This window comes from Eufriesea mexicana, unplaced genomic scaffold, assembly GCF_001483705.2.
Source record: "Eufriesea mexicana isolate 0111107269 unplaced genomic scaffold, ASM148370v2 scaffold1808, whole genome shotgun sequence".
Lineage (NCBI taxonomy): Eukaryota > Metazoa > Arthropoda > Insecta > Hymenoptera > Apidae > Eufriesea > Eufriesea mexicana.
This window is the reverse complement of record NW_016909925.1, coordinates 310,689-338,144: the sequence shown is the minus strand read 5'-3', so window position 1 is coordinate 338,144 and position 27,456 is coordinate 310,689. Positions and strand designations below refer to the sequence as shown.

The 27,456-nt window shown below is 55.6% G+C and overlaps 2 protein-coding genes across 2 annotated transcripts in view; one reads left to right on the top strand and one right to left on the bottom strand.

Annotated features, from left to right (window-relative positions):
• The window catches only part of Su(var)3-3 (lysine-specific histone demethylase Su(var)3-3), a 94,702-nt gene that overhangs the window by 41,244 nt on the left and 26,002 nt on the right, over positions 1-27,456 (top strand). The gene's annotated exons all lie outside the window — the stretch shown is intronic.
• On the bottom strand, positions 1,704-5,420 carry Tollo (Toll-like receptor Tollo). Its single transcript, XM_017902360.1, has one exon. It carries the CDS (start codon positions 5,418-5,420, stop codon positions 1,704-1,706), a length of 3,717 nt encoding a protein of 1,238 aa, XP_017757849.1.

Below are 27,456 nucleotides of genomic sequence, written 5' to 3'. Positions count from 1 at the left end.
GGGAGAAGAAAAGAAAAGAAAAAAAAGGGAGAAATAAAACGAAGAAAAGAGGCAGACCGTCGAATTCGCGAGGAGACCTCGCGTGGCACGCGATTTCCGTCTGATCGAACGACTTCCGCGTGGAACCACGCGAGGCCCCCGTTCAACGCTTCCGGACGAAATAAATAAGATATAGGGTTGCACGCATCAATACTTTACAAAAGAGAGAAAGTGAAAAGAAAGAGAAAGAAAAAGGGCGGGGGGAAATATGGATTCGTCACGCGTCCACGTGTATCGTCGTGACACGCAAGCTGTCGCGTAGCCGTGGATGAAAGTTCGCCGGTCTAAGTACAATTAAATACACATTGGATTAGCGCTACGATTAGAGGAGGAAGTGGTATCACTGTGTCAGCTAGGCGACTCGCGAGGCGAACCAGCGTGATTGGAAACACGAACGATACCGAACGGAACCGATGCTCGATCGTTTGCCCGTGGAATTCGCGCGGTCGCGTCCCTTTCGATCGAGTCGCAATCGTTTTCGAATCGTTCACGGTCACCGATTTACGAGCACGAAACGACCACTCCTTCGATCACTTTTTCGCGATCGTTCGAATTATTATCGTTCGGTTCCGCGAGGTTCGAGCGCGTTCTTCGACAACGGGCACGGGGGGTTCGGGGGGGTTATGTATGCGCGTTCGCCCCGTTTGGACATTCGCGTTTCTGGTATTCGCTCGTACGATATGGCCCGCAGGGTGTTATTAAAGGTAAAATTCACATGGCACACCGTGAGCGTGGCTCCCTCTGTGCCGCGATCGGTGTGCACCGGTTGGTACACACGACGACGCTACGCGAGAGTATCTCTCGTCCGACGAGATCTTTCACGCACTGTTAACCCTAAATTAACCGTGAGCTTGATCAACCGGGGAACAGTCTTGGTAGACGCTGGTAGACGGGAACGGCAACGTATTTACAACGACTTTAAGCTATCTAGCAAACTCACTGACTCGCTGCAATGTACAGACACCGGGACGCTGAGTCTCGTATATCCTCGTAATCACGAAGGAAGCACCTTAAATATTATAATCACTCTCTCGCACTCTCTCTCTCTCTCTCTCTCTCGCGCGCGCGTTCTCTCTCTCTCTCTCTCTCTCTCTCTCTGTCTCTCTCTCGCTCTGCCCCTTTCTCCTGTTCTCCTTATCGCGTTTACTCTCTATTTACAACGACACACACCGTTTCTCTTCTGGTCCATCCGACAGACACTGTATATAGCACTTCCGTTACGTCGTTTCTCGTTTGCTCCGCTCGAGAAAGGGGAAAAATGGATAAAAAATGAAAGAAAAGAAGAGAAAGAAACATTTATACATACATGGAAATCCTCGAAGTATTTACACTCTACACGCATAACCTATGCCACCGTATTGCACCGTAGGGAAACGCACCGTGACGCCGCGCCGTGCCAAAGTCGCGCACCGGATCTCTCTTTCCTTCTCTATTTCTTTGCTCGCGCGTCCCGTTTCGATTCGCGGCGACGCCCACCACTCCCACAGTTCACCGGAAGAAAAGCGTATACGAGCGTGCCTATGCACGCGTATGCACATACTCGCGCCTGCACACTCTCACACAAACACGCACGCACGCACGCACACAGATACACACGCACTCGCGCGCGCGCGTACACTAGCAGACACGAACACTAGTAGACGGAGAACGAAAGCACGGAGAGTTCATATGTGCACGGAGACGGTACGCGATCCGTTGGACGTCCTGTTGTTGTGCTGCCGTCGGACCGGCGGCGGCTGCCTCGTCCTCTGCGTGGTCCTCTGATTGTTCGGCACGTCCGGCAACGCGAACCGAAGCTTCTCCCAGAACAGCTTGTCGCCCCATTGCAAGTAGGTGTTCGTCTTGAGGTACAGCCTAATGTCTGGGTCGAGGTCCCGCTGATGAACGTCGCCCACCAGCACCAGGATCAGTCTGCGTCTTCGATCGCGCAACACCTGATGGTGCGCCGACTTGAAGTCGAAGCGGCACCACTCTGACTTGATGAAATTCTCCGACAGTACCATTATAGTTCTCCTCGAGGATTCCACCGCTTGGACTATCGTGTCGGCTATGAAGCTGCCGACGGGAAAGTCCCGGTAGTGCAGGCACAGCTTGTAGGAAGGGTTGCCCATCTCGAGGACAGGCGCCAGTTCCTCGGCGACGAACGCCTCGTCCTTGGAACTGTAGCTGACGAACGCGTCGAACAGTTTGTCCCGATCGTCCCGATCCACCTCGTGGTTTCTGTAGAATATCCTCACGCCGAACCGCGAGTGAAACCATACGCGCAGCTCCTGACGGAACACGAACCCCAGCATACAGAGGAGCACCACCAACAGGGAGCCGACCAGCGTGGCGACCAACAGCGGAAGGTAGTCCTGTAACACCTGTTTCTCGATGATGGTCTTGGTGTAATTACGGTGCACGTCGTTGTCGATGCTGGCCGCGCCCGTGCACACGCTGTCGTTGCTCTTCTCGCGGTCGTTGCTCGCCACGAGGAAACCGAACTCGTTGTCCGCGAACACCTCGTCGCCGAACGCCTCGAACTCCGTCACGTTGTACACGCAGCGCAACGCCGACGCGTCCGTCACGCGCACGTTCGGCTCGCGGATCCACTCGCGGTAACTTTGCAGATAGTCGCACTCGCAGGACCACGGATTCCCGGACAAACTGATCTCGATGGAACCGGGTAGCGTCCACACGGCCAACGTGGTCAGGCGATTGCTCTCCAGTCGTAGGACGCGCAACGACCGAAGGGACGAGAAGGTGTCGTTGCCGATCGAGACGATACGATTTCGATGCAGATAGAGAAGCTTGAGCGCGTCCAAGCCCTCGAACTCGTGCCCCTTCAACTCGCGAATCCTGTTATCCTGCAGGTGTAGATCCTCCAGGTCCCTGAGGCCGTTGAACGATCGGTTCTGCACGATGTCGATGTTGGAGGAATTGAGAAAGAGGACTTTCAGCTTCTTACGACCGATGAAAGCGTGACTGGACACGACGCGCAGGTCGTTCCCGTCCAGATAGAGCCGCGTCGCGTCCATGGGTATCTGCTCGGGCAACTTGTTGGCGTGAGCGCCGTTGGAACAGTCGACCACGTTGGCCGACCAGGATTGATCGTGGTAACACGTGCAGTTCAGAGGGCACGTCATCTCGCAGTCGCAGGCGTCAAAGTCGCAACAGTGACAGAGGGCGAAGCAATGGGTGTCGTACTTGCAGAGGAACTGCGAGTGAGACGCCTCGACTAGCGGGACGAAGGCGTGTTCGCGATCGTATAGGAGCTTGCAGTAGATACTCTCCAGGTCCATGACGCGCGGTTGCACTCGGGTCTGATTCTGTCGGTTGACGCGCTGCAACCATTCCATGGTGCAGTCGCACAGGTACTGATTGTCCCCTATGTAGAACTCGGGCAGAGATTTTTCCGGTGGCACGGCGCTGATACGCAACGCGTACGGCTCCAGGTTGCGTATCTGGTTCCCCTTCAGCTCGACCGTGGTCAGGTTGGGTTTCTTGAAGAACGAATAGCTCTGCACCTTGGATATCTGGTTGTCGTTTAGGTAGAGCCTCTCGACGCTCATCGGTATCGCGTTGCCGGTGATCTCGGTGAGCTTGTTCTCGCTGGCGTCGAAGATGCTCAGCTGTAACTGGCTCTCGATCTCGAAGTAGTTGCCCAGTTCGCGTATCTCGTTCGAGTGGATGTCGAGCCATTTCAGTCCGGTCGGTATCATCGCGTAGTCGAACCATCTGAGTTTGTTGTCGCTCACGTTGAGCCAGATGAGATTGGGCAGATTGGTGAAGAGGCCGGCGATGTCCGTGAGTTGATTGCCGTCCAGACGGATCGCTTGCAGATTCAGGTTCTCGTCGAAGGTGCCGGGTTCGATGTACTGTATACGATTCATCGCGAGATTCAATATCTTTAGCTCCTTGATACGATCGAAGACACCCTTGGTGAGATTGCCGATATGATTTTCGGTTAATCGAAGTCCGTAAAGCTGCGCCACGTGGTCGAACGTGCCGGTCGGTATCTCCGAAATGAGATTCTCGCCGAGGTCGAGGGTTCGCAGAAGGGGAGTGGCTTTCAGCGCGTCCGGAACGGACTTTAGCTGGTTACGGTTCAGATGGAACTCTTGCAGGGACGAGGCGTTTTTCAGGGAGCTCGGGTGTATCGTGTGCAGTCGGTTGTTGTCCAACGAGAGCAGATTCAGCACGTAGAGTCCGCTGAGCGTGGTCGCGTCGATAACGGTTAGCAAATTATAGCTGAGCAGCAAGGTGTGAAGATTATAGAGCGCGGAGAACGTGTTCTCCGGTAGACTCTCGAGTAGATTCTCCTGTAACCGGAGAATCTGTAAGCTGTAGAGATCGCGGAACACCGTCGGATCTAGCCGAGCGATACGATTGTTCGATAGATCGAGCACCACTAAACGTATCAAACCACCGAAGGTAGCCGCGTTCACCCACTCGGCGGTTAACTCGTTATGCGACAAATCGAGCACCAACAACTGCGTCAGTTCACTGAACAATCCCGGCGGCAGCACGTTCAACGTGTTATTCCTCAGATGAATCTCCTGGATGTTCCTCGCGTCGCTGAAGAGTTCGGGCGGCAGGCTGGCCAGCCGATTGTCCGCCAGCCTCAAGATGGCCAACGAGGAGAGGCCCTCGAACGCGCGGTCCGCCATGAAGCTGATGGCGTTGCACCGTAGATCGAGGCTGTGCAGCCTGGTCAGGCCGGAGAACGCGGCGGTCGGCAACGATTCGATGCTGTTGTTGCTCAGGTCCAGTTCCTTCAGGTTCGACAGGCATCTCGACGCGCCGTTGAACCTGAAACTCGTCACCTCGCGCAGTCGATTTCTCGTCAGGTTCAAGATCTCTAGATTGACCAGGGGGCACAGGGCGCCCTCCGGTATACTCCACATGTTGTTTTCCCCGAGATCCAATTTCTCCAGTTGCCTCAACTCGTCCGTGAACGCCCCGGCCGACACGTCCAGTGCCATCGCCGACCAGTCGGTGTTGTGCGTCCTCACGGTCAGATTACGCAACTCCTTCAACCCTTTGAACGCGTCGTCCGACAGATTACCGATCTTGCAATACTCGATCACCAGCTCGCGTAGCTCGACCAACGGCCTGAAGCTGCCGGCGCTCAGCGAGCTCTGATAGAACAACGCGTCGCTGCATTCCAGCCGTAGACGGACCGTGTGCTGCGGCTGTATCACGCTGAAATTCGTGTTCTCCAGCTCGCTGTTGATCGTCCTCAGACGGCAGACCAGCGAGACGTCGTCCTCGGTGTCGCCGCTCGCGACCCACTTGCATTCGTCCGGCGCTTTGTACCGGAGCGCCTTGCTCAGAGACGCGCCGAGGACACCGAATATCGTGCCCAGTAATATGGCGAAGAACGCAGGACTGCCCCGCATCTTTCCGCCCGTTCTCTTAATCTTCCATCAAATCTCTCTCGAGAGAGAAACGGAGAGAGCTCGCGAACGCTGTGTCCCAGGCCGATCTCCTCTATCTGTCGCGAAACCGGCCGCGATCCATTTAAGTCACGGATCCACCGATCTCTACCTCGCATCGTCCATGTCGCTTCTGTTTCCTCTTCTCTCTAGAAGCCTCGCATAATACGGTCCACGCTGCTGGTCCACGCTAGTTTAGCCTCGCGATTTCTCTAGATAGTCCTCTATATACGTATATATATATGTACGCGCGCGCGCGCGCGCGCGTGTGTGTGTGTATATATATATATATATTTATATTCTCAGAGCTGTGCCCGCTACACGAGGCGCTAGAGCTTTATAATCCTGGAGATTTCATCCTCGAGTAGTACGAGCGGGTGGTATTATATCCTGTATCGCGAACGATCTCGAGACACTGGCGAAACGTAACGCGCTTCGGGGTTCACCGACCTTTCGAGATTATCGATATACCTACTACTGCTACTACTACTGCTATTACTACCACTATTACTACTCTTTCTCTCTTTCTCTTTCTCCCTCTGTCTCTCTTTTTCTACTACTCCGGAGCGGAGAAGAAAAATCGTCGGACGACGAACGAAAAGTCACGGGCGTTGATACACGTATATACGGCTCCGGTAAGACCCACGGTTCTCCGAGGACTGGTTGGCAAGTTGTAAGGCCCGAACTGGCACCGCTACCCTCGCCCCTCCGCCCACCCTTGCCCGTTCTCCTCGCCGCCCTTCCCTTCCCGGCCGTCCTTCCTTCCCCCACCTTTACACCTTCTCTCCTCGTCGTCGTCGTCGTCGTCGTCGTCCGTAGCCGGGGCCCGACGTTCTGGCAAGCCTATAAAAACAAGACAGGTACACTCTCTGGGCCCTTACAGTGGCTCCTCAGCATCTGCAGCCTCCATCCACCACGTCCACGTCGTTTCCTCGTCCCACCCTACGGGATTCTGTTAGCTCGGTCCTCGTCCCGCGCGTTTCGTAGCCTCCTCGCCCCCTCCTCGTCTCGTCTTCCCCTGGCTATGGCTCTGGCTCCTTCTCTTGCTCTTCCTTTGCCCCTTTCTCTCTATCGTTCGGCCGTATTGCCGTTCGATTCGTCCGTGAAACCTTGCCTCACCGTCATCTGTTCTCACATCGTTTCTACGATTCTGTCACGAAGAATGAAACCTCGAAAAAGAATGTTCGCTCGATGCCTTTGTGCGAATCCCGTTCCCATTCGCATTCCACGTTGTCGCGAGTCCACGGGCTAGTGTATTTTGCAACTAGCCGTTCGTCTCTCCTCTTCTCTGTCCACACCTCTTCGTGCGCCTCTCCTTCGTCCACTCTCCTTTCCTCTCCATTTACAATCCGCGCGATATCGTCGTCGCGTTCCACGCTCGGGATACGTCGCTCTCTTTCTCTCTCTCTCTCTCTCTCTCTCTCTCTCTCTCTCTCTCTTCGCCTCTCTTTCCAGCGGATTTTCGGCGCCTCTGTTTTTCGCGAAATGGAAAATTTTTCTGCTTTTCGTACAAGACGAGATTCGAGGATAATTTGCGCGCGCGATGAAAGGGAGAATAATCTCGGACGCGAGGAGGGTACGAGCGCGAGCGAGGCTTCCTTCGTAACCCCTCGGATCGTGCTTGGTTCCGGGGTATCTCGTAAAAATCGCGGATGATCGGCGATGCAGCGAGAAGCAAAGAAAGCCGAGGAGTAGAGACGAGAGCGCGTGCACACGTGTTAAGAAAGGGGACTCGGGAGGGAAAAAAGGACGGCGGAGAGGAAGCAAAAATGGAGGGAAGGGTGCAAAAGCGTGTGTCACGTTGAATGGGGTGCGTGTGGCTCTTTTTGTAAAAGTAGCAAGTGAAATACTTTCCTTTCACTCGCGTTTTCCGCTGCGTCATTATTAGCTTTATGGTCTGTTTGGGATTCGCGCATTCCCGGTCCCATTGAGTGTAAAACGATCGGACGCATTGTGTCAGGAATCGTGTGTTAGGGACACGTCAAGTGGTTCCCCACAGAGAGAGAGAAGTCCGCCTCCTTTCAGAAAACAGTGCTCGGTAGCTTCCATCTCCCGTCGTTGAAAAGTGATTTGTTACCTTTACCTGGGCCAGAGCAGGGGCCCGCATTGGCAGGCTGCCCTCTCGGATACTTGGTCGTTCCACCGCTTGATTTACTCATCGAAATTCAAATAGGAGGATACATCATTTTCATCGGCCCAATAAAAGTATCATTAGTAAAATGAATGCCGCTGCCCGGCCTCGATTCGTTCCAGTTCCATCCTCGTCTTCCCGCGTCTCTCTTGTTTCGCCGTTCCTCGTACCGTTCGAGAAGAAGAAAGATCTCGCGGAGATGCTGTCGGCGAGCAACGACGCGCAGTTCGCGAACGTTTCGGGAAGAAAACGGGGGACGAGGGATCGGTAATTACGCGGAGGGTGGAGGGAGGCAGCCGCGAAATAACGGATAGCGCGCATTGTCGTTAATAGCAGCGGGGAGAATAAATCGTACCGGTGGAAGTGAATCTCTCGCGGTTCGTGTATTTTATCGTCCGGTTTCATTGATCCTTATTACAAGATCTTTACCAAGGCCGCGGGCTTAAATCGGTATAATATTTCACCTTTCCGCAACGGTCGTCTCTCCTGCCGCGGTAATATCGTCGATGGGCTGCGTTTTAGTCATCGGGTATCCGGTGTTTCGCGAATTAATCGGGTATCACACGTTTCACCGGCGAAAGTGCGACGAATCCGGCGCCTCTCTCTCCCTCGATCGTCTCTCATTTACATGGGAGACCCCGAGCATTCTTCTAGGAAAAAGTGTCTCTCTTCCGCGTAGACCGGTCGAGATCTCTGAACTGTGACACCGATTCCGAGATCAAGAGGAATCCGAATTCCCGCTTGCTCTCGAGGTCGCCGCGTGATGAAATTCGAGAAAGAAAGAGCGAGAGAGAGAGAGAGAGATAGAGAGAGAGAGGAGTGGGGGAAGAGGGAGTATCGCGATCCGAAATGCGTTTAATTGCACCATAGAATGGTATAATCGGTTCGCGAACCATCCCTTTTCCACTCGTAGCCGGGGTTCCACGATATCGAGGATATTCGCGGAGATTACGGTGCAGGCTTGGATAATTCGCCGGAATCCTTTAGGCAAAGGGCGTTGCGCAATCTCGAGCCAGTTCCGAGCCACGAAAAGAATGGATTCCCATGATTTCTCCGGGAACCGGCGATCCACGCCACTTTTTTTCCCCGGTTGTCGGCTTTGATTAGCGAAGCGATGTGAATGAGCCTTAAGAAGGAGGATGCCCCGATGGCTGCGCCGCTGAAAGGTGGCTAGCTGGCGGCTGGGATCGGCGAAAGCGGTCAGTGATCGCTGGGGCCTCATGCTCGGGCCCCTCGTTGCTCACGATCGTCTCCCACTCTCTTCCCCTCCCTGCCGCCCTTCCCTCCACTCTCCCGCTCGCCTCCCCTCCTGCCGCCCCATCCCCCCGGTCGGTCCCGGCATTCTCCTCCTACCTTCGGCTCGAACGCCCCACCAGCCCGCCCCTGGGCCTAGTCTCCTTTCAACGGTGCAGGTGACGGGGCATTCTTTTAAATCTAATCAACTACCGAACCTCGGCCCGATGTATACAGGGTGTTACCGAACTGGCCGGCCTGACAGCATCCTTAAAAATAGGATACCGGTCGAGTCCTGACAAGGTGTCCACTTATCGAGCCGGCCAAGGTGGCCGCGTGTAATTCATGGGTTCAGAGGGAAGAGAAGAGGCGCGCTGCTCCTGCCCGCGTTGCTTCTCTCCTTCGAGACTTCCCCGCTAAGGCTTCTCTCCTCTCTCTCTCTCTCTCTCTCTTTCTCTTTCTCTTTCTCTCTCTCCGTCTCTCTTTCGCGCGCGCGCGCGCGCGTCGTTCGATTCTCCTCCGTTCGATTTTCGACGCGTTTAAGGGCAGTCGAGTTCCAGTTACGAAATCCTCTCCGGCACAGGAAATCGACGCCCGAGATCGATCGTACCTCTCGCGGAGAGGTTAAACGGTCGACGAAATAAAACGCTCTCCACCGTCGGCCCGATCTGTTCAACGAGACTTCATCGCGATGTGGTTTCACCGAAGGTTTTATGGGCTTTCTTTGACCGACGGGGTGAAACGTTCAGGCAATTGCTCCTTAGAGAGAAAATTGCCCCGCGATGCAACCCAGGTGGAAACTGCGCGTTTCTTGCCGCCACGTGATACGCTAGGGCTCGCGCGCACCACCAGGCCACCCTGTATATATCGTCCATGCGATATGGCTGCCACCACCACCACCACCACCGCGCGGCACACGCGACCACCGAGAACCAACGAGACTTGCGTTCATTGAACACAGAGACACGAGCGTTTTCGCGCCTGCCGCGAGATCACGCGTGCACCCGAGTCCGAAATGGAGCGATTTCCTCCCGTTTTCCCCGTGACACGAACCCCAGGCTGGCGCAACGTCGCTGCTCATTAGCTCGACGACCGGAGAATCGATCAAACGTGTCGGGATCGTGGCGCACAATGCCACGCGAAACTACCGGATTCCGATCGTCCCTTTACCGGTTTGATAAAGACAGATGCGCGACGATAATTCACCTGGTCCCCGCGAACCGCGTAATTTATTAATCCGGAATGCAACTTCGACAGCCGGCACTGAATAGCCCCGGAGATAGCGTCCGACGACCGCGAGGAGGGGACATTGAAAAATGCGGAATCTTTCACGGTGATTCGACGAGAAATATACGTCTGCTCCGTGAGTCGGACGTCGGTGTCGCCCGGGAGATCGAGTCGTCCGTTGGGCCCGATCGGTCCCGACCTCACCGACGCTTTTAATGAACGTATCGCGCGTCGATCGGTTACCCAATTCGCGCGATCGCGTACCATCCTCCTGCTCGACGTTGTCCTTTTGTCAGGGTAATCGAAGGTTAGCGCGAACGGTACCCCGATGCACGCCGACTGGCCACACGCGAGCCGTGGACCTGTTTCGCGTATGCGGAGAATCATCGTCCGACGAGGACACTTCTATCGACGTGTTTCCAACGTATCTTCTGCCAGGATCCCCTCTATGGGTTCAATCAGTCTCGCGGTACGCCGGATACGCTGGTATTCGGTCGCCTGCGACGTTTACGGGTGGTTCTGATGGCAATTGACAGGAAAAAATACGCTGCTCGTCTCGCGCGGCCAACGCTGATTGCCTGGCTAAGAGGAAATGATTTTGTAGGTAAATTTAGACGCCGGACATTTCTTCCTTTTTCCGCGTAACTTCCACGCACACGTCGTCCCGCGAGAGAAGCGCGCGATTAGGGGTCTCGGACGAAATGACTCCGCAAATGGAGCCACTTTGGCGGTGGTCTCCGGCTTCGCGCGCCAAGACCGATGGGGCAGAAACGAAAAAGATAACCGCGCCACCTTCGCGCGAATTATCCACCCTTTCGACCCCAGTCTCTCGCCTGCCGCCATCCGCTGTCGAAGCAAGCGTGTAACCCAGTCGGGACGAAAGTCGGGCCTCGCGCGTAATCTTCCGACGAATTTCACCGTCGAAACGAGCGAATTTTCCAACCCTTCATCACGTGACAGAGTCCCGGCGATGGATTGGAAGGTTTGAAAATGGCGCGAAACGACGACGAGGTTTTCACCGGCCCCCGGCTGCGAGTGGCCGGTATCGCGGATGCGGTCTCAGAACTAGGATGCTCGACGACGCTGCACTTTCACTGCGGCGCGCAAGCGTTTCTTCGTGGTCCCGGGAACAGCGAGGTTGTTTATTGTTCCGTGGCCGACACGAAATCACGAATCCCGAGGCAATGCCCACGACGATCACCTGCTAGTTTCGTCCTACATTCTTATCGTTCGCGGTGCCGCTCTCTATCTCTCGCGTCGCCTTTTTACCAGTCACTTTATTGCCTCGCCGCTGCCAACAATGGGTCGTAAGGATAGCTGGCGCGCCAGATCCGTGGAATAATTTTAATTTAGACCGCGTGAGAAAGAACGGAAGGCGATCGGGGGCGGCTCGCGACTCGCGACTCGCGCCGGCTTTCCAGCCGAACCGGTAGTTGTTGGCGGCCGTGGAAGAAGGAGCGTGTCGGGGCCGGAAAGAGGAGAGGAAAGAAAAGCTGGAGCAAGGCGGCGTAGCTGCGTGGGGTGTAAACTCGAGGCTAGCCGTGGAAAGAGACGAATAGCTTTCGTAAATGGCTGACGGAACGCGGAGGCGCATCGAGTATTCCATTACAAAGCACGTTGACTCAATTACCTTACGTCCCCTTTCGGTTCATTATTATGGTACTAAGTCCGGCGTGTTTTAACGTGCCACTGTCTCCCGTTCCGGCGTCCTTAGAGCTGTGCACGCTCGCGCGAGTTACGTCCGCGTTTTACGCGGCGAACAGTCCATAAAGGGAGCCCCCTCGGACCGACCGGCAACCCTTCAATTTCGCTCGAACCGCGCGTTTGTTTTCAGCGTTTCGACTCAACAAATAACAGCTTCGCGAGCAGTCTTAATCGATGGACGAGAATAGCGGGCAGCCGCGGCCGATTAAGCGCAATGGCGGATCGTAGAGCCGACGCGGCCGGTTCCGTTCGCGGCTGAAAGTATGCTAGCCGCGCGATAACGGTACCGAACCGATAAATATAAATTCCCAGCGATGCAACGGACGAAGAAACCCCGTATTCCGGGCATTTAAATAATCCCGGGACGCGTAATAATCACCGGTGCGATGATCTCCGCGAGAACGCGAGCAACCTTCCACGCCTTTTTCCGATCGTTGCCTTTCGTCGCTCGCTCGTCACCCATCGTTGCCATAAACTTTATCATCGCCGCGATTCGTGGGGATAATCGACGCGTATCGGTAATCGGCGTGGAAAATTTATCGCCGACAGAGGCGCGATCCCGAGAAGTCGTTTTCCGATGTAACCGGCGTGCGGCCGCTCGGCGAGCCGAACGGAGCGTGTACGAGCGAGATGATCGGACGAAGACGCGGCGAGGCGAAGCAGACCGAGGAGGAGGAGGAGGACGATGGCTGGGAGGAAGAGGCGGTGAGGAGAAAGGAGGATTTGAAAGGGGAAAGAGGACGGAGGAGAGGAAGAGTTAACTCGCGGGGATTAGAAGCACGATTCTCTCCGGCACGAGAGAGAAATCGACGTGGATCCCGAGGAAGCCGAAGGAAGACGAAAGGCAGAGGTGGGATCGCGAGGAAGGGAGGAACAGGTAGAAGAAAGAGCGCGGGTGAGGCAGGCGGAGGAATGGAAGAGGACGGAGTGACACACGCGCGAGGCAGCGAGAGAGAGGTGGGACGGGAGACTCGACGATCGTCTATAATCGAGTTGACCGTGAAATTTTCATTACACCTTTTCTGAGTTATGCATATAAATAAGGAAGGGAGCGGGTCGGTACGCCGGGAGCGAAGAACGTGGCAATGCCTTTGTTAGCGGAAGGTTAATGGTAAGAGACCCCCGGCTATCTTACCACGCTGACAGCAGTCTCGTTAACGATTACGATAACTCCACGGCCTCCTCCGAGGATGCGTACTTGGCTACGAGCGATCGGCCTGGCCAACGTCAAGGTAGTCCAGAATTCACGGACTGGTCTTGCCCGTGCGTTGTCGAACGCACCACGCGCGTCACCGTGTCGGCAAAAGTGTCCGATGTGCCTCGCGTGTGCCCCTCGGTCCCGCGATTTCTCCGTGGTCCCTCGGTAAGCTCGTGCTTAGCTACGTAGCCGCGGAGGACTTTCCTTCCTGCGGAGCTAACGAGCGTGTTAGCCGCGGAAAGTTTGCCAGGGTGGTCCGCGCGCGTAACGAGTCGAAATGCCGTAGGTAGCGAAGAAACGCGATCACCAACGACCCAAGGACTCCGCGATGTCCAAGGACTCCGGTGTTGACGAACGCGAGCCTCCATCGTCCATCCTCGATGACCACCGTGAAAGTCGCAACGGGTTTCCTCGACTCGGCGGATCGACGTGACTCACGGGCAATCGCGAAAAGCGGTGGTCGTTGCATAAGTTTCGCCTTGGAACATCTTAATTGCTCTTAATGGTGTCTAGTTGGCTCGATAACTCGCGGAGATTGTTCCATCGCCCGTGTGCGGTTAGGTTCGCTCCTTTTTCCTCTCCTGCCTTCCCGCCGCCCCGTCTGCTCTTTCCTTTTTTCCTCGTTCCTCGAATTTCCTGCCGCGATAATTCAGCCGCTGGATCGTTTAATAGCGCGTGAAACTTTGACATCTTGACTGCTTTTAATAAGCACCTTGGAGCACGGGGGGAAACGAGCGACTGTTAACTCGTCCCGTTGCAAAATAATGTTCAGCCGCCAGTTGAAAAGCTCGTACGAACGAGGTATTTCCGTTTTTCCTCTTCTGCCCGGAGAAGATGCATGGGGCACCGCGTGGCTGCCCGAAGGAGGAAATCCGCGAATACGCTTCGTGAGAAAGCGCCGATCCTCCGGCGTTAATCGATCGCGTGCATCGTTCCTCTAATCGCTAATTTCCCGACGATCAAAGCAAACACGACGAGCCGATATTCGGCGGGTATATAGGGTTCTTCGGGATTGGGCTCTCGCGACCACTCGTTAGCACGCTCGCTTTAACGTTATCCGTTTATCGAGCAATCTTGACCTTTAAGCGGGAATCGCATTGTACGATCCGATTGTTCGCGGTGTATACTCTTCCAGCCAAATGGTCCACGCTTTGACGCGTTTTCGCGTCCCATTATCGCCCGTTAATTTCCCAGTCGGTACACACGGTCGTTTACCATCCCTCCCCCCATTCGACTATGGCGAGGAAATCTCGATTCCACGCGTCCGGATCTCAGCCTCGGAGAGACTTATTCCCGATTTATTCGCGAGTGCGCGAAATTTATTCGACGAGGAGGAAGCAAAGCGACCTCTGCACCCGAACGGTCGAGAATTCGAGAGAGATTTCGCTCGGATGCGGATGCATTCTCACGTTCTCGCGGATCTAGCGTACCTTCGAAAAAGCATCGGGGAGCAAGCCAAGGCAGCCGAAGGTAATCTCGGGTTCAAAGACTCGTCGGTGAGCGAGAGACGTATCCCACCGGCGGCCACCCGAAAATTAACGACCTCGCGAACCGGCTAAGACTCGGTAAACGAAAACTGGCCAATTTTTTTCAGCCCGGTCGTTAAAGGCCCGTCCACACGCCGCGATACGTACCACGGCGGGCACCGAAGCTGGCTGGACGCGTGCGTGAGCACGTACCTCGTCGTGCAGCGAAACAGGGGCGGATTTCGTTCCACCCTTTTGCGATTTTTACGAGCTTTATCCGACTCGTCTGCTCTCCTCTTCGTTATTCCGATGGGAATTACCGCTCACGAGAGCCCGCGTGCTTACCGATCCAATCGTTTCGCCAATCGTCCACCTAAATGTACCTTCTCGACCTGCTTCCCTCGCAGAACGAATCTCCTTTGCCGGTCCGCACCGCGTTCGTATCTCCGTATCTCGTATCTCCGTACAGGGCCCCGATCGAACTAGCTCGAAAAACGCGCCATTGTCACTCCCGTCTTTATCTTTTCCCTTCGTATCCCGCGATATTTCAAATCATTCGGAGAATAGCGACAGTCAGCGATTGGATCTATATCTCGCGTGTCTAGCAGCGATCGAGCGAACGGTAAAAATTCCGCGCGATTCGCGTAAACGGGCACAAGGGCCCGCTCGGACGACTGCAGCGCGGACCGAACGCGGATGAAAACTGGAATATGCCGGGCGCTGGGATCTTTTTCGCACGGAGGAAACGACGCACGCGAAAGCGAGCGAGCGGCCGCGTACGAAGGCAGAGCCGCTCGCTCGCGTAATTATCCCCGGCGAGGAGAAACAGGGGAACAGACGGCGGCGGACAGCATGATTAATAAATTTATAGTTTTATTTCGCCACGCCGCTCACGGCTGCGGCCGATCAGATACGCGGCGAGATATCGTTACGCGCTATTGTGCTGCTAGATTAATTCGCGGCAATAAATTCTTCGTACAGCCGGCTCGGTTAAGTGATACAAATGAGTTCGATATTCAGTTAAATACCCGCTAACCGTTTCGGCCAGCCGGAGTCCGCCCCTGGATCCAGCCAACTCCGTTACGGATCGCCTTGAAGAATGGGTCCGTCGTTACGGCGCGCGTATTTAATGGAATTAAAGCGCGCAAACGCTGGTACCGAGGCAAAGAAAGCGCGCGACCGAGTTTCCTCGGGGTTATCGATGTCTTCTTCGTGTCGCGATCGGTCGCCTTTCGACGTCCTACGCCAGGCCGGTCGCCGACGAACGGTACTCGAGAGACGCCTAATCGAGGGAAGAACTCGCGCGGAACGGCGTTTCCACAAAAGCATTGGACGAAGCGGAGGAACGAGGTCTGGAACGCCGCCTTCCTGTTGGTTTAACGCGATCAACCGCCACCGCGATATCCACGGTATTGCTCAGAGGCCGGATCACGGGCCAGCGCTATGCATGCGTGGGGGCAGGCTCATTTATTTACCGAGGATCAGTATTGGCAGGTTGTAATTTACAAATGCTGGGACCCGCTGGATTTATCGGCGCTCCGCTACCCTCTCATTACAACCCTCTGCCCTCCGTCATCTTCTCTTTCGCCCTTCATCCTTTCCCCTCCCGCCTGGCCCCGCTTCGCCCCCCGGCGCCCCGTGCAACTCGTCTCCCCGGGCTCGTTACATTTTCACCCTCCAATCGGCCGGCCTTGGGTATAACTCCGCTCGTGATTATCGTCAATTGACCTACACTCGATTGAAATACGTAATAAAAGAAGGTAGAGCGGGGCGAGCTCGAGCGACCCGAAGATCCGATCGGTTCTATACGGCTCTTCGAGATCCAACGTCCCAGCCACCAGCTACGCTTCCAGCGAACCACCGGCAGCCGCCAAGCCGACTTTGCTCCTTTTCCTTCTTTTTCCCGTCCTTTGCCCGCCATCCTCTCCTCCTTTTCCCTTCTTTACCCTCCTTTTTCCTCCTCGTCGCCTTTCTCGCCCGGCTTCGTCCAGTCTCGCGCACAATCGCGACCTTATCATTGATAATTTCTCGCGGGAGGGAGAGAGAGAGAGAGAGAGAGAGAGAGAGAGAGAGGGGGGAGAGACGAGAGAGAAGGAAGACACGGGAGAACGTCGAGTCTCGAGGAAGGGTTTGCGTGCCGGCACCGAGACCAGATAGCACGGATTATCGCGGGCTCTCGGTGGTACGATGATACAGCGACGAAGAAGGAGTAGGTCGATGATCCTGTATGGAAAAATCCGCGCGACGCGACCGCGCGACTCGCGGCAGCGTAATCGAGCGAGGATACGTTTCTGCGAAACGAAACGAAAGCGCGGAAAGGAGGAAGAGGAGGCGCGTCGAGAGCGTGTGCACGTCGATGGAAGTTCGATGCATTTTGACAATGTTTGCCGGAGGAACGGAAGAACCGGAAATTCCGAGGCGTTAACGACGTCGGAGAGATCGCGGCCAGCGCGGGTAATTACAGGCTGCGACGTCGGAACGACGCGAGAACTATCCGACCTCGACGTTCCGGCGGAGCTCTCGATCAGGCTGTCACGAACGATGGGCGAACGCGAGCCGGCATTTCGAGAAATTAACCGCGGCTATTATGAGCGGCCGCGGAGAGATCCCCTTGCAAACAGCCGGATAATTATAATTATTCCCGTACCGGGGGCCCAGCCCCGTACCTCCGTTTCGCAAAGACGAACCACGAAAAATTGCCCCGGGGATAATTTCCATCCGATAAATGAATCGCCGACCCACGGGTGCTTAAGCGCGATCCGCGCGGTTACCACGGTGTTTCGGCGCTTGGCCCCTCAAAATTCTCCCCTCGATTCCTCCATAATGGATCGAAAAAGGAATCGTTCGAGACTAACGATCCGACTGGTCCGTTCGTGACTGTCGTAAATAGACGGAATATCCTATAAGGCAAGGCTTTGTTAATGAAGGGCCCCGGTGAGGCCACGGCGTTTCGCGACTCGCGTGCGTTTCCAGCAACAGCGGGAAGATGCCACGGCCAGATTCACCACGGCTGCTGTGGCTGCCTTTCTTGCCCGGGGATACAGCTCCGAGGTGGCCTCGCAGCAACGAAACGAGGGGCCGTTCTCCACTTCCTCGCGTCGGATCCGGCCGTGGCGGTTGTCTTTAAATTCCGAACCGTACGGAATCCCGCGAAAGAGTAATGCCGACATTACGCGAACCAAGCTCGTGCGCGCGCGCGACCGCGGACGACGAGTCCGGAGCCTTCGCCAGCGCTTGGATTTACGCTGATTCGATAAAGTCCGCTGGAACAGCGGTACAATGGGCCCAGCTGCCGACCGCGAGCGCTAGTGCTGCCTCCGTCGCTCCGATCCGCGATCGCGAGAACTCGATCCTGCTCCATTTTTCCATCTTCTCTCCGCCTCGTGTGCGACTTCGACTCCTAGCTCGGAGTTCGAGTTGATGTTCGAATTCGTTTCCGTGGTTCTAGGTATAGATCGCGGATCGCGTGTCGACGCGAGACCGCGAAAATTCGAAGCGGAGGAGAAGATCGGCAATGAAGGATGGGAAAAAGCGGAGAGCGTGGCTCGGCCTGGAAAGGAGTCGGGCGCGTGGTGGAGAGACACGGGTACACGAAGACCCGGTTTCTTCGGACGGTCGAGAATAGAAACGCTTGCGGTACGAGCGGAAAAATACGGATACAGTTCGCGCGAGCACAGTCGCGGCTTCCGGAGCGGGCGTAATAACAGTGATACAGCGACACCGTTTACCTTCGAAGCTGGGCGATATAGTCGCGGGGAAATTGCAGCTCGTACGCGTATCGCGTCTAATACTTGTCGCGGTAATCTCGCGAGTCCGCGAATCTGTTCGGGATTAACGAGGAACACGCGCGCGCGCGCGCGCTCGCGCACGTCTCGTGGCTGTTGGTTACCGAGGATTTTCCGTGCTCTCTCTCTCTTTTCCTCTTGCTCTTCGATATTTCCGCGAGAGCTCGACGAGGAATCAGCGAGATACGCGGGGCTTGCCGCGATATCCGGAAAAATCGGGGAGAATAAGCGCGCGTTGCGGTAGCGGAGCTATTCCTAACGTGTTCCGGGTACGGAATTCAAAGGCGATACACTCCACCTACGAGCTGGATTTTCTCAATCCCGGTTGATGTGCACGGGCAGAGTATGAAATCGCATAAGAATCGATATCGTAACCGTGATAGGAGGGACGGACGGCGGCGAGGCCGGGATCTGCGAGTGGTGGGTAGCAAGAACGACGGGCACGTTAGCGCACGCAGCAAGGCTGGACACACAGGCTCGCTGACTCGGTGGAGTGTAGTAGTTGAAACGACTGGGATGCCTCGTGCAGGTATTCTCCGACGGCGTTAAGCCCTATGTTACGCCGACAGTTCGATCGGAAAGAGAGAAAGAGAGTGACGGGGCGAGAGGAGAGAGAGAGGAGAGAGTCGGCGGCGCAGTGCCGTAAATAGGCGAGGTAATCGCGCGCGCGTTCGATTCCACGGGACTCCGTTGGAAGGAAGGGCTGCTTCGAAACGGAGTTTGGGCCGTTTAACCCTATAACCGCATGCCCATGGCGGAGCCAAAGAACGAGTCTCTCCACCTACTTCTTTCTCTGTCCCGCGTCTCTCTCCTCCTCTCTCTGCTCCTCTTTCTCTCTCTTCTTTTCTCCTCTCCTCTTCTCTTTCGCGTCCTCTCCGCGGTGCTGGCTCCTTCCGAGCAGCTCCTCCTTTCTTTCCGTTTCTTCTCCTCTTACGTTCGCGCTACTCCCCGTCGCTGGTCCCCGGGCTGCTGGCTCCTTTCCTCGTCTCTCGCTCGTTCGCGTTCGGTATCACATGGCGCACATGCATGCATGCATGCATGCATGCATTTCGAAGCGAGGATGGCTCAACTCGGTTCAGGCCAGGGTCTCGGCTTTCCTTCTCTTCGCGGAGAAGAGAACCGCAGCTCGTTAAAAAGTTGCCCGACCGGTTGGGCGCTCGGAGAGCTGACTCTGCTGTGGTCTACGACCCGACACCCAACACACTCTCCACGGCTCACCACGCCGACCCTCGTTCCCTTCTACACCCCACGTATACACACACGCGCGCGCGCGCGCACACGTACACGCGGAAGGTACCGTGGCGCGTCCGTGGTCTCCCGTATGCAGCCCGGCTAAAGGCTGAAACTCGCAGGACCGCGTGTGTATTCCCGCCACACGAACGGAGAGAGCCGGATATTCACTACACGCGGATGAACATCATTGAAGGCTCTCCTCCGCTCTCCTCTTCTCTTCTCTTCTCTTCAGCTTTCCTTCGTCTTTCCTTCGTCTTTCTCCTCTTTTTCTGCTTTTCTCTCTTTTTCTTCCCTCTCTTCGACATCGCAACCCCCTCCCGCCCACCCGTCTCTCTCTCTCTCTCTCTCTCTCTGTCTCTCGTTTCTCTTTCTCATTTCTCCGTCGAGCGTATCGCATCGTCGATTCCCCATGCCTTACTTCTACGTGCATTTCGACTATCGCCATCGCGAGTAGGATATCTTGTCTTACACTCGCCTTCACCGGCATTCGACTTTCGGCTCTCTCCGCCTCTCTCCCTTTTTCTCTCTCTCCCCTGTACCTTCGTCTCGCTTTCGCCCGCGATTGAAATACGGCCATGCCGTACGCGCGCACTCGCGCGCGCGCGTCAAGCAAGAACGGAGCAGTCTCTCTCTCTCCTTCTCTCTCTCTCACGATCTCTTTCTCGAAACTCCTCGCTGCCGCGGAGCCCGCCGCTTCGTCGCTCGTGTTCACCGTTTCGTTAAAGCCAGTACACTTTTCTGATGCCTGTTTGCCCGTGTACTTCGTTTTCGCAGTTCCTCCCTCCTCCACCCTCCACACGCCCTCCACTTTCATCTCGCTCCCCCTCTTCCTCCTCGCCCCCCTTCTTCTTCTTCTTCTTCTTCTTCTTCTTCTTCCTCTTCGCCGTCGTCGTCTTCTTCTTCTTCTTCTTCTTCTTCTTCTTCTTCTTCTTCTTCGTCTTCTTCCTCTCGTTTCGCGTTCCCCGCGTTGTCTCTTTTCGCGAAACGAGTTTCCTTCCGTCGCCTTTCCGTCTCCACCTCCTCCTCCCACTCCCTCTCCCCGCCTCTTTCTCCTCGTTGTTCTTCATCTTCTGACCCGGCTGTTTTTGGCCCCCTCCGCGCCCCTGCCTCCCCCTTTCCGCCTCCCTATCCCTCTTCGGGTCTTTTTGTCCGCGGTAACCTTCTTCGCTTATCCTACCGAGAGATACCGATGATCATACGCTGGAAATTCCACGCGGACGAGCATCCTCCGCAGATTCTTTTATGCTTCTTGCAGCTCGCCGCTTCTTGCCACGCGCTTATTATATTGTTTGATTTGTTCCGGCCGTTCCCAACCTGCGCACCGCGATCGCCTCGTTTTCGATCCTTTCCCCCTTCCCGTCCCCCGTTCGCCATCGCGATTTTATCCGACGTCCGTTCGATCGCGCGACGTCCCGGCGTCTCCTACGGCGTCGATCGATTCGAAACGGAGCCGCGCGTAACGCGATCGTTGCCACGGATCGTTGTACGGCCATCGGGGGGGGAGGGACCAGTTCCCCGCCGGTTTTAGTGCCGATCGTAACCGACGCTGTTTACCTAATTAGCGGAGAATTCATTAGGCCTCGTTACGTTAAATATTTCGGGCTTTCGCCGTATTTGTTCTGCCATTATTCCGACGACCGGCCCGACGTGGTCGCCGCTCTGTGTGGCTAAAGCTTTAGCACCTACTAAGCGACTCTCGCCTGTAATCGGTCAAACGGACGAGCAGAAAAGAACAGAGGAGACACCTTCTCCCTGTTAACCTGCGAAGCCGGTTAAATCTCTCTTCCCCTCGCTTCGTTTCCCTCTCCGATTGTTTCGCTATTACGGTATCACTCGGTACCCCCCTATAGTCCGGTCTTTCCTGCCTAATTATCGAGTCTCCGTACCTGTACCCGATAGGAAGTTCCATTTCCGTAAATCATTCTCCCTCTCGGTGTACGTGGAAGATGGCGGAGAGGAATCGTCAAGTGGCAACGATTGGTAAAGGAAGAAAAGAAAATGTGGCGGTAGCAAAGGGACGAAAAGCAAAGCTGGATCGATGGCTCGCTCGCTTTGATCCGATCGTAAACGCGTGGTGACAAAGGGCCGGAGCTTCTAACTCGAGTCGGACACGGGTAAAACGCTCGGCGCTGGCCGAGAGACGCGGAGCGGACGAGTGAAAGCAGGTTGTCGCCGACGACGCGGCGGTGGAAGTTAGTTAGCGAGGATTTTCCGCGGCCACGGCGAGCCGAGGCGAGTTTTTGCGGCCACGGCCGTGGACCGTCCAACAAATCAATTCGAGGGGCCCGGCTTCCAGCGGCGGAACAACGATCGGCCACGATAAGTACAAACATCGATGAACGGCCGCGCGGCACACCGGAGAGGATCCGGTGACTTTTTACCGGTCGCTTCGTTCCCGACATTTTTCTTTCCCTCGTTCGAGCCTCCCGTTTCCTTATTCTCCGGCAGCAGCGCGGATCCTGCTGCTGCTCGCGCTCCGTGCAAGAACCCCGTCGGCCGCAAAAACCGTTCCACGGAACTATGAAGCTATTTCTGCGTGTTCGACAACGTTCGTTAAGGCGACGATCCGACCGTTTTAAGTAGCGCCAATCGTGGCCCCGTCGCGCCTTTTTGCCAGCACTCGTAACGCCGCCGGTGTAAATTTATAAGATGTCACGGAGACGGCGACGGGAAGAACGACCGTCGAACACCGCCGCGATCGGCCGTTTTTCCCGTCCCTCGCGGCCGCAATTTGCCTTCCGCCCGTTTCTCCGGCTCGCCTTGCCCGGGACGCCAGGAATTTTGGAATTAACCAGGAATTCCTGCTTTTTGTTTCAGGTACGTAATCGAGTAGGCGGGACGTTTTTGCCCGGGCTACGGCGTCCTCGGTGAGTATTCCAGTTTACGGTATACAGGGTGTCCGCGAAGCACCGGCTGCCGCCACGCCGTGAACCATGCATCGAAGGCGCGCCATTTTTTCCCGCAATAATCGAGCCGCGCGGTTTTCGCTGTATCGCAGAAAGTGATTTACTGCCAAACCTCGAATGCGCGCGTTGAAATTTAAGCGCGCTGCATAAATCATTCTCGCGCGCCAGAGGATGTTAAACGAGCCCCGCGGTACCTCCCGAAAAGGTATTCCAAAAGCGGTCGAGGGAGGGGGGAGGGAGGGTGGGGGGGGGAAAAATAATTAACCAGTTAGAAAAAGAAGCGCGCCACGGAGCGCGGCGCTTGGCGTCACGAGGGTCCGGCGTCGCGGCCGATAAATAGACTCGGTCGCGGCCACGCGAATCGTCCGAAATCCGATTATCGCGGAATAGAATGCGACGCGGCGTATCGATTCGATTCGCGATTTAACGGAACGGGCACGAGGATCGGAGCGGGCGGAGGTGGAGGATCCTGCGAGAGCCTTCGGCCTCGATAAAAGGCGTGAGATGGAGAGAGAAGGAGAGAAAGGGACGAGGAAAGATTGAAAGAGTGAGATGGAAAGAAAGAAAGAAAGGAAGAAAGGGGGAAAAATGTCAGGCGTCAGCGTCTTTCCGGTCGTTTGACAGTAACGAGGAAGACGTCCCGGCGCCGTAAGCCCCTGCTGGAACTAATCCTCCGTAGAGCCAGTTAAGGTATTTGTATTTTAATTAGCTCCTCCTTTTCGATAGCCGTTTGTTCTGCCCACACTGTGTTCGCGCCACGGTCAGCCCCCTTGGTCCTCCTTCTCCCCGACGCTTACCCCGTTCCTCCGATCTTCGCTCTGCCCTTCGAATCGTTTAATCATAATCTAATAACCGGCTGACACAAAAAACTAACTCGATAAGTGCACGCCGTTAGCTTAGCGCGAGAGGGTACCCTCGTACACCGTGGAACGTGTCTACCGGCACGAACACCGGCCCGGCCCCGTGTAGGTGATCCTATCGGTGATCGCGGTCTCGGGTAGAACCGTTCCGAGTGTGCTCGTTCGCTGGAGAATGTGCGAGTGAAACGCGCGTGCACCTCGGCCGAGTCGTATGCGAGTGGGCCGCGTGTGGAAGTCGAAGCGGAGAGAAGCCGAACGTCTCTCCAGATATTATCTATTGCAGTCTGTCTGTCAGACAGGGCCGAAAGTCGGGCTGGACGAGCGCGCCGCTACAGGATGAAGTGTCTTCTGCATAGTCAGCCTCTTTTTATGCCGATGCCTCGGTTCGACCATCTCGCTAATTCCGTCGTAGCACGCCAGGCACGCCAAACCGAAGCTTTCCGTGCTACTCCCGATCTTCCCTTTATTTCTCTCTTTTCCCTTACCTTCGCCTTCCCTCCTCTCTCCCCTTCTCTCTCTCTCTCTCTCTCTCTCTCTCGCGCGCACGCTCTCGCGGCCCTCTTTTCCTTCTCCGCATCGCCGTTTCATCTTCCTTTTCTTCCTCGTCCGCCCGTTCCTTGCCCCTTTTTTCTCCGTCCTCCTTTTTCTCCCCCGTTATCTTTACTTTGTAGTCCTGCTGCTGTCTCTCCTTCTCGCGATAATGTATCTGGCTCCATCAACGCGGACGACGATTCCTTCCTCCTTTTTCTCCCTTTCCTTCCTTTTTAATTAAAAAGGAAACAGCAGGAAAGGAGGAGGAAGAATCTCGGCAAACGCGAGGTCGCTTCGCGGAAACCACGAGGAACCCACGAATATTCCGGGTATACGCGTGTGCGTACCTACCTCTCTCTCTCTCTCTCTCTCTCTCTCTCTCTCTCTCTCTCTGTATCGGGACATTGCAACGAGAGGACGGTCGCGCAAAGCTCGGACGAAGCCTCGGCAGGAAGGACTCGTTTCGAAAATCGGCTTCTCGTCCTGCCACGCGCGCCCTGTCGATCCTCCGACTTTTATCGGACGACATCGCGGATTCGTGAACGGCGCAAGCGCCGACCTACGTACGGGGGCCTAATATACGAAGGACACCGCTGCCAGACGCTCATTGTCGACGGAACAAAGCCTTTCCGTGTACGGTGGCCCGTACCCTGCCGCTCCTATATATCGGTCCCGGCTCTCTCGGCTTCTTTGCTTGCCGTTCTTTCTCGTAAAACCTCCTCGTACTTTCTCGTGTACCCCGTTGCCTCGACTCTTCGTAGCCCCGGACAAGCGTATACGCGGCGCAGCCACGAGTACGCGCGCGCGCGCGCGCGCCGTCGAAGGAGGAAAGGAAACGAGACAGAGGAGTCATCTACCATTCCGTGCGTCGGGGGTGCACCAACACCAAGCCGCCTGTAAATCTTTCCACCTCTAACGAGGTGTCGTAAAACGCGATCTTATTAGCAAGCATGGCTCTGGCTTTAAAATATGTCGACTTCCCGGCCCGTGTATCGGTACGCGTCACGTGGGAGGCTTTGACAGCTCCTCCTCTTCTTTCGGCTCGTTGCATCTTTCGCTTCTAGACGGAGAGGCGAGGCTGCGTATCCTCGCGACTCGTTTTTCTTCTTCTTCTTCTTCTTCCTCCTCTCCCAGAGTTCCGCGCGCCTTTCAATCTGTTTTTCGCGCGCTCCGTGGCATTCGTTTGCGTTTTTCCAATCCTTCGTCAGCTTCCACTGGCTTTTTCCTCGTACGTGCTTCTACGGAGTTTGTACCAGCCTTTGCCCTTTTACCTTCGGGACACGATCCTCGAGCAGTGGCCGGTAAACTTTGCTACCTCTCTTTGACAGTTGGGTAAATTCTTCGAGCCTTCCTCCGACGCTATTTATGCCATTTATGCCACTTATGCCATTTATGCCATTTCCGCCGCGGTGTTCGATTACCTTGGAGGTTCGTGACCTTTCACCGTGATTATCCGATTTTTGGCGCGCTCAGACCCCTTTCGCGAACCCCGGCGAATCGGAGGCGAGGTCCCTCTCGATGGTGTTTGCGAATCCGCGACGACTACGCGCGTTTCTATGCCGGTATCGGCCGATTACGACACGCGTTAGGCTTTATTATCTGGACACGCGACAGCAATCGGATCGCTCGCCCCGGCTACTTGCGATGCAGCGTGTGCACACGCTCGAGTACGAGTGGCCACTTTGGCTCTCGGGGAGGCGGAAAAAAAGGAGCAGAGAGAAACGTACGGGGAATAATCAGCGCGCGGACAGCGCTGACGAATGGGACTCCGGCTCCGAAGACATTGTAAGATCGATAGATGGAATCGGTGTGTGTAATGTAAATTGACTCGCAGCCCGGCCGCGAACGGATCGACGGGACGAAATGATGGTTGACAGAAACCTGGCCGTCTTCTACCTCCGACGTTTTGTTTCCTTTATTCCCTCTCTTATCTCGCGAAAAATTCCTTCGCCGTGGTATCGTGACTCGCAATCGCGGCCATATTTTCTACCTTCGAGATCCAATTATCTAATTATCTCGTCGTAGATTCGAAAGGGGAGTGGGGATAGTAACGAAATATACGTGTACGTACGAGTGGAGAAAGAGAGGAGGGAGCCAAATTCACGAAGCTGTCCTCGTTAGCGAGCCATCGATCCGCACGATTTACTCCGTACCACCGGTTTATCCGGCACGATTACTCGCCGGCATTCTTCCGCGGTATCCTCCGCGATAACGGCCGCTCTTAGCAACTAAAAACCGTTCCCTTGTACCGGTGCCGCAAAAACAATGGCTGATAAACGACTTTATGAATGTTATCGTCGAATTAGCCGGCCCCGTATCCACGGTATACCGCAGGCTGTTATACGCGTCGCGGCGATCGGTGGCGCGCTTTTCGATCCCCACAAAGGAATACATTTCCCAAGGATGTAGAAGCGGGCGCAGGCCAAGACCGAATAGGGTTTAACGTGGGATCATATTGACTCGATCGCTCCACATTGGCAGTCGCGGGATTCTCAATATGCATCGGATAACATCGGATACTGGCAGGAAACGGCACGGTGCAGCCATCCTAATATGGCTCGAGTCCACATTACTCGAGCCCTCCGGTCGGATACCGGCGGCCAGACGCTCAGAAACGACTACTATAGCCACTATGCCCACTATAAGCTGACCGTTCCCGTCCACCACGAGCGCCGCCAGCGTCGTCGCTATTGCACGGTCACCACCACCATCGCCGTCGCTACCACACCACCAACACCACCAACACCACCACCACCACTACCACTGCCACCATTCCCATGAACGCCGACAGCTAACCAACACCGTCGTCACCATTGCAGTCACCGGTGTGCTCTGACTCGCGTTACCACCACTATCGTTTCTCTTCTCTGTATACGAGCATCCACGATGCAACCGGTGCGTGGCTGCTGCTCTAACCATCCTCCGTCTCCTTTCCAACCCCCCGGACCCCCTCGCCCTTTCCGTCTTTCGTCCACTGTCTCCCCGTGCCCTCCTCCTCTCGCTGCCTCGTTTTCTTGCACTTCCATTCCATCCATATTCTCCCCTTTTCGATAGGGAGCATTCTTACTTTGCCTCGGTCCCGACCCACATGGTAACCGACGGCGACCGGGGCCCGGTTGCAAGAACCGCGCGTCCGCGTCCGGTTCATCGCGATTTACCGACTCCGCGATCGTTTAACGACGATGTTTCACCGTGTCCGAAGTCTATGACCTATCCGCTCGGCGGACCGTTTTAATTACGGACAGTTAGGAGGAGACTAAAGTTCAAAGCCCATCAACCTTTCGCAGTCGTACGCGGCGTGCCGTACCTACGGTGTTCAGCTAGGCACCCGGCGCAACACCTGGTCGCTGCTCGGCTTCGCGGAAAACGCTCGTCGGCGCAGATTTCCGGCACCACCCTGCGCACTCGAGCCGTCTGTCTAAACGAGGATTTATCCCCCGTTTTCGATTATAGGAAACTTCTGATTACTCGTAAACGGACGTGTACCCCGTGCCCCGTTCCTTCCCGTGCTCTCGAATTCCAACGGGGTCGTCCATTACGGATTCCTTTTGATCCGCCAGCATAAAGAGAACGTTAAATCTCGACGTATATCCTCCCGTGGCCTCTCGGTTACGGTCGTTACGATCGCGTCGATCACGCATTTCCGTGGTTTCCCTTATGCAAAAAGGGTTAATTGCAGACACCGGCCGGGATCGTTCGTGCGCGATAGTCGGGGGGGGGGGGGGG

Bases quoted from the DNA above. Each gene is read 5' to 3' on its own strand.
- Tollo (XM_017902360.1), bottom strand. From the start codon at position 5,420: ATGCGGGGCAGTCCTGCGTTCTTCGCCATATTACTGGGCACGATATTC.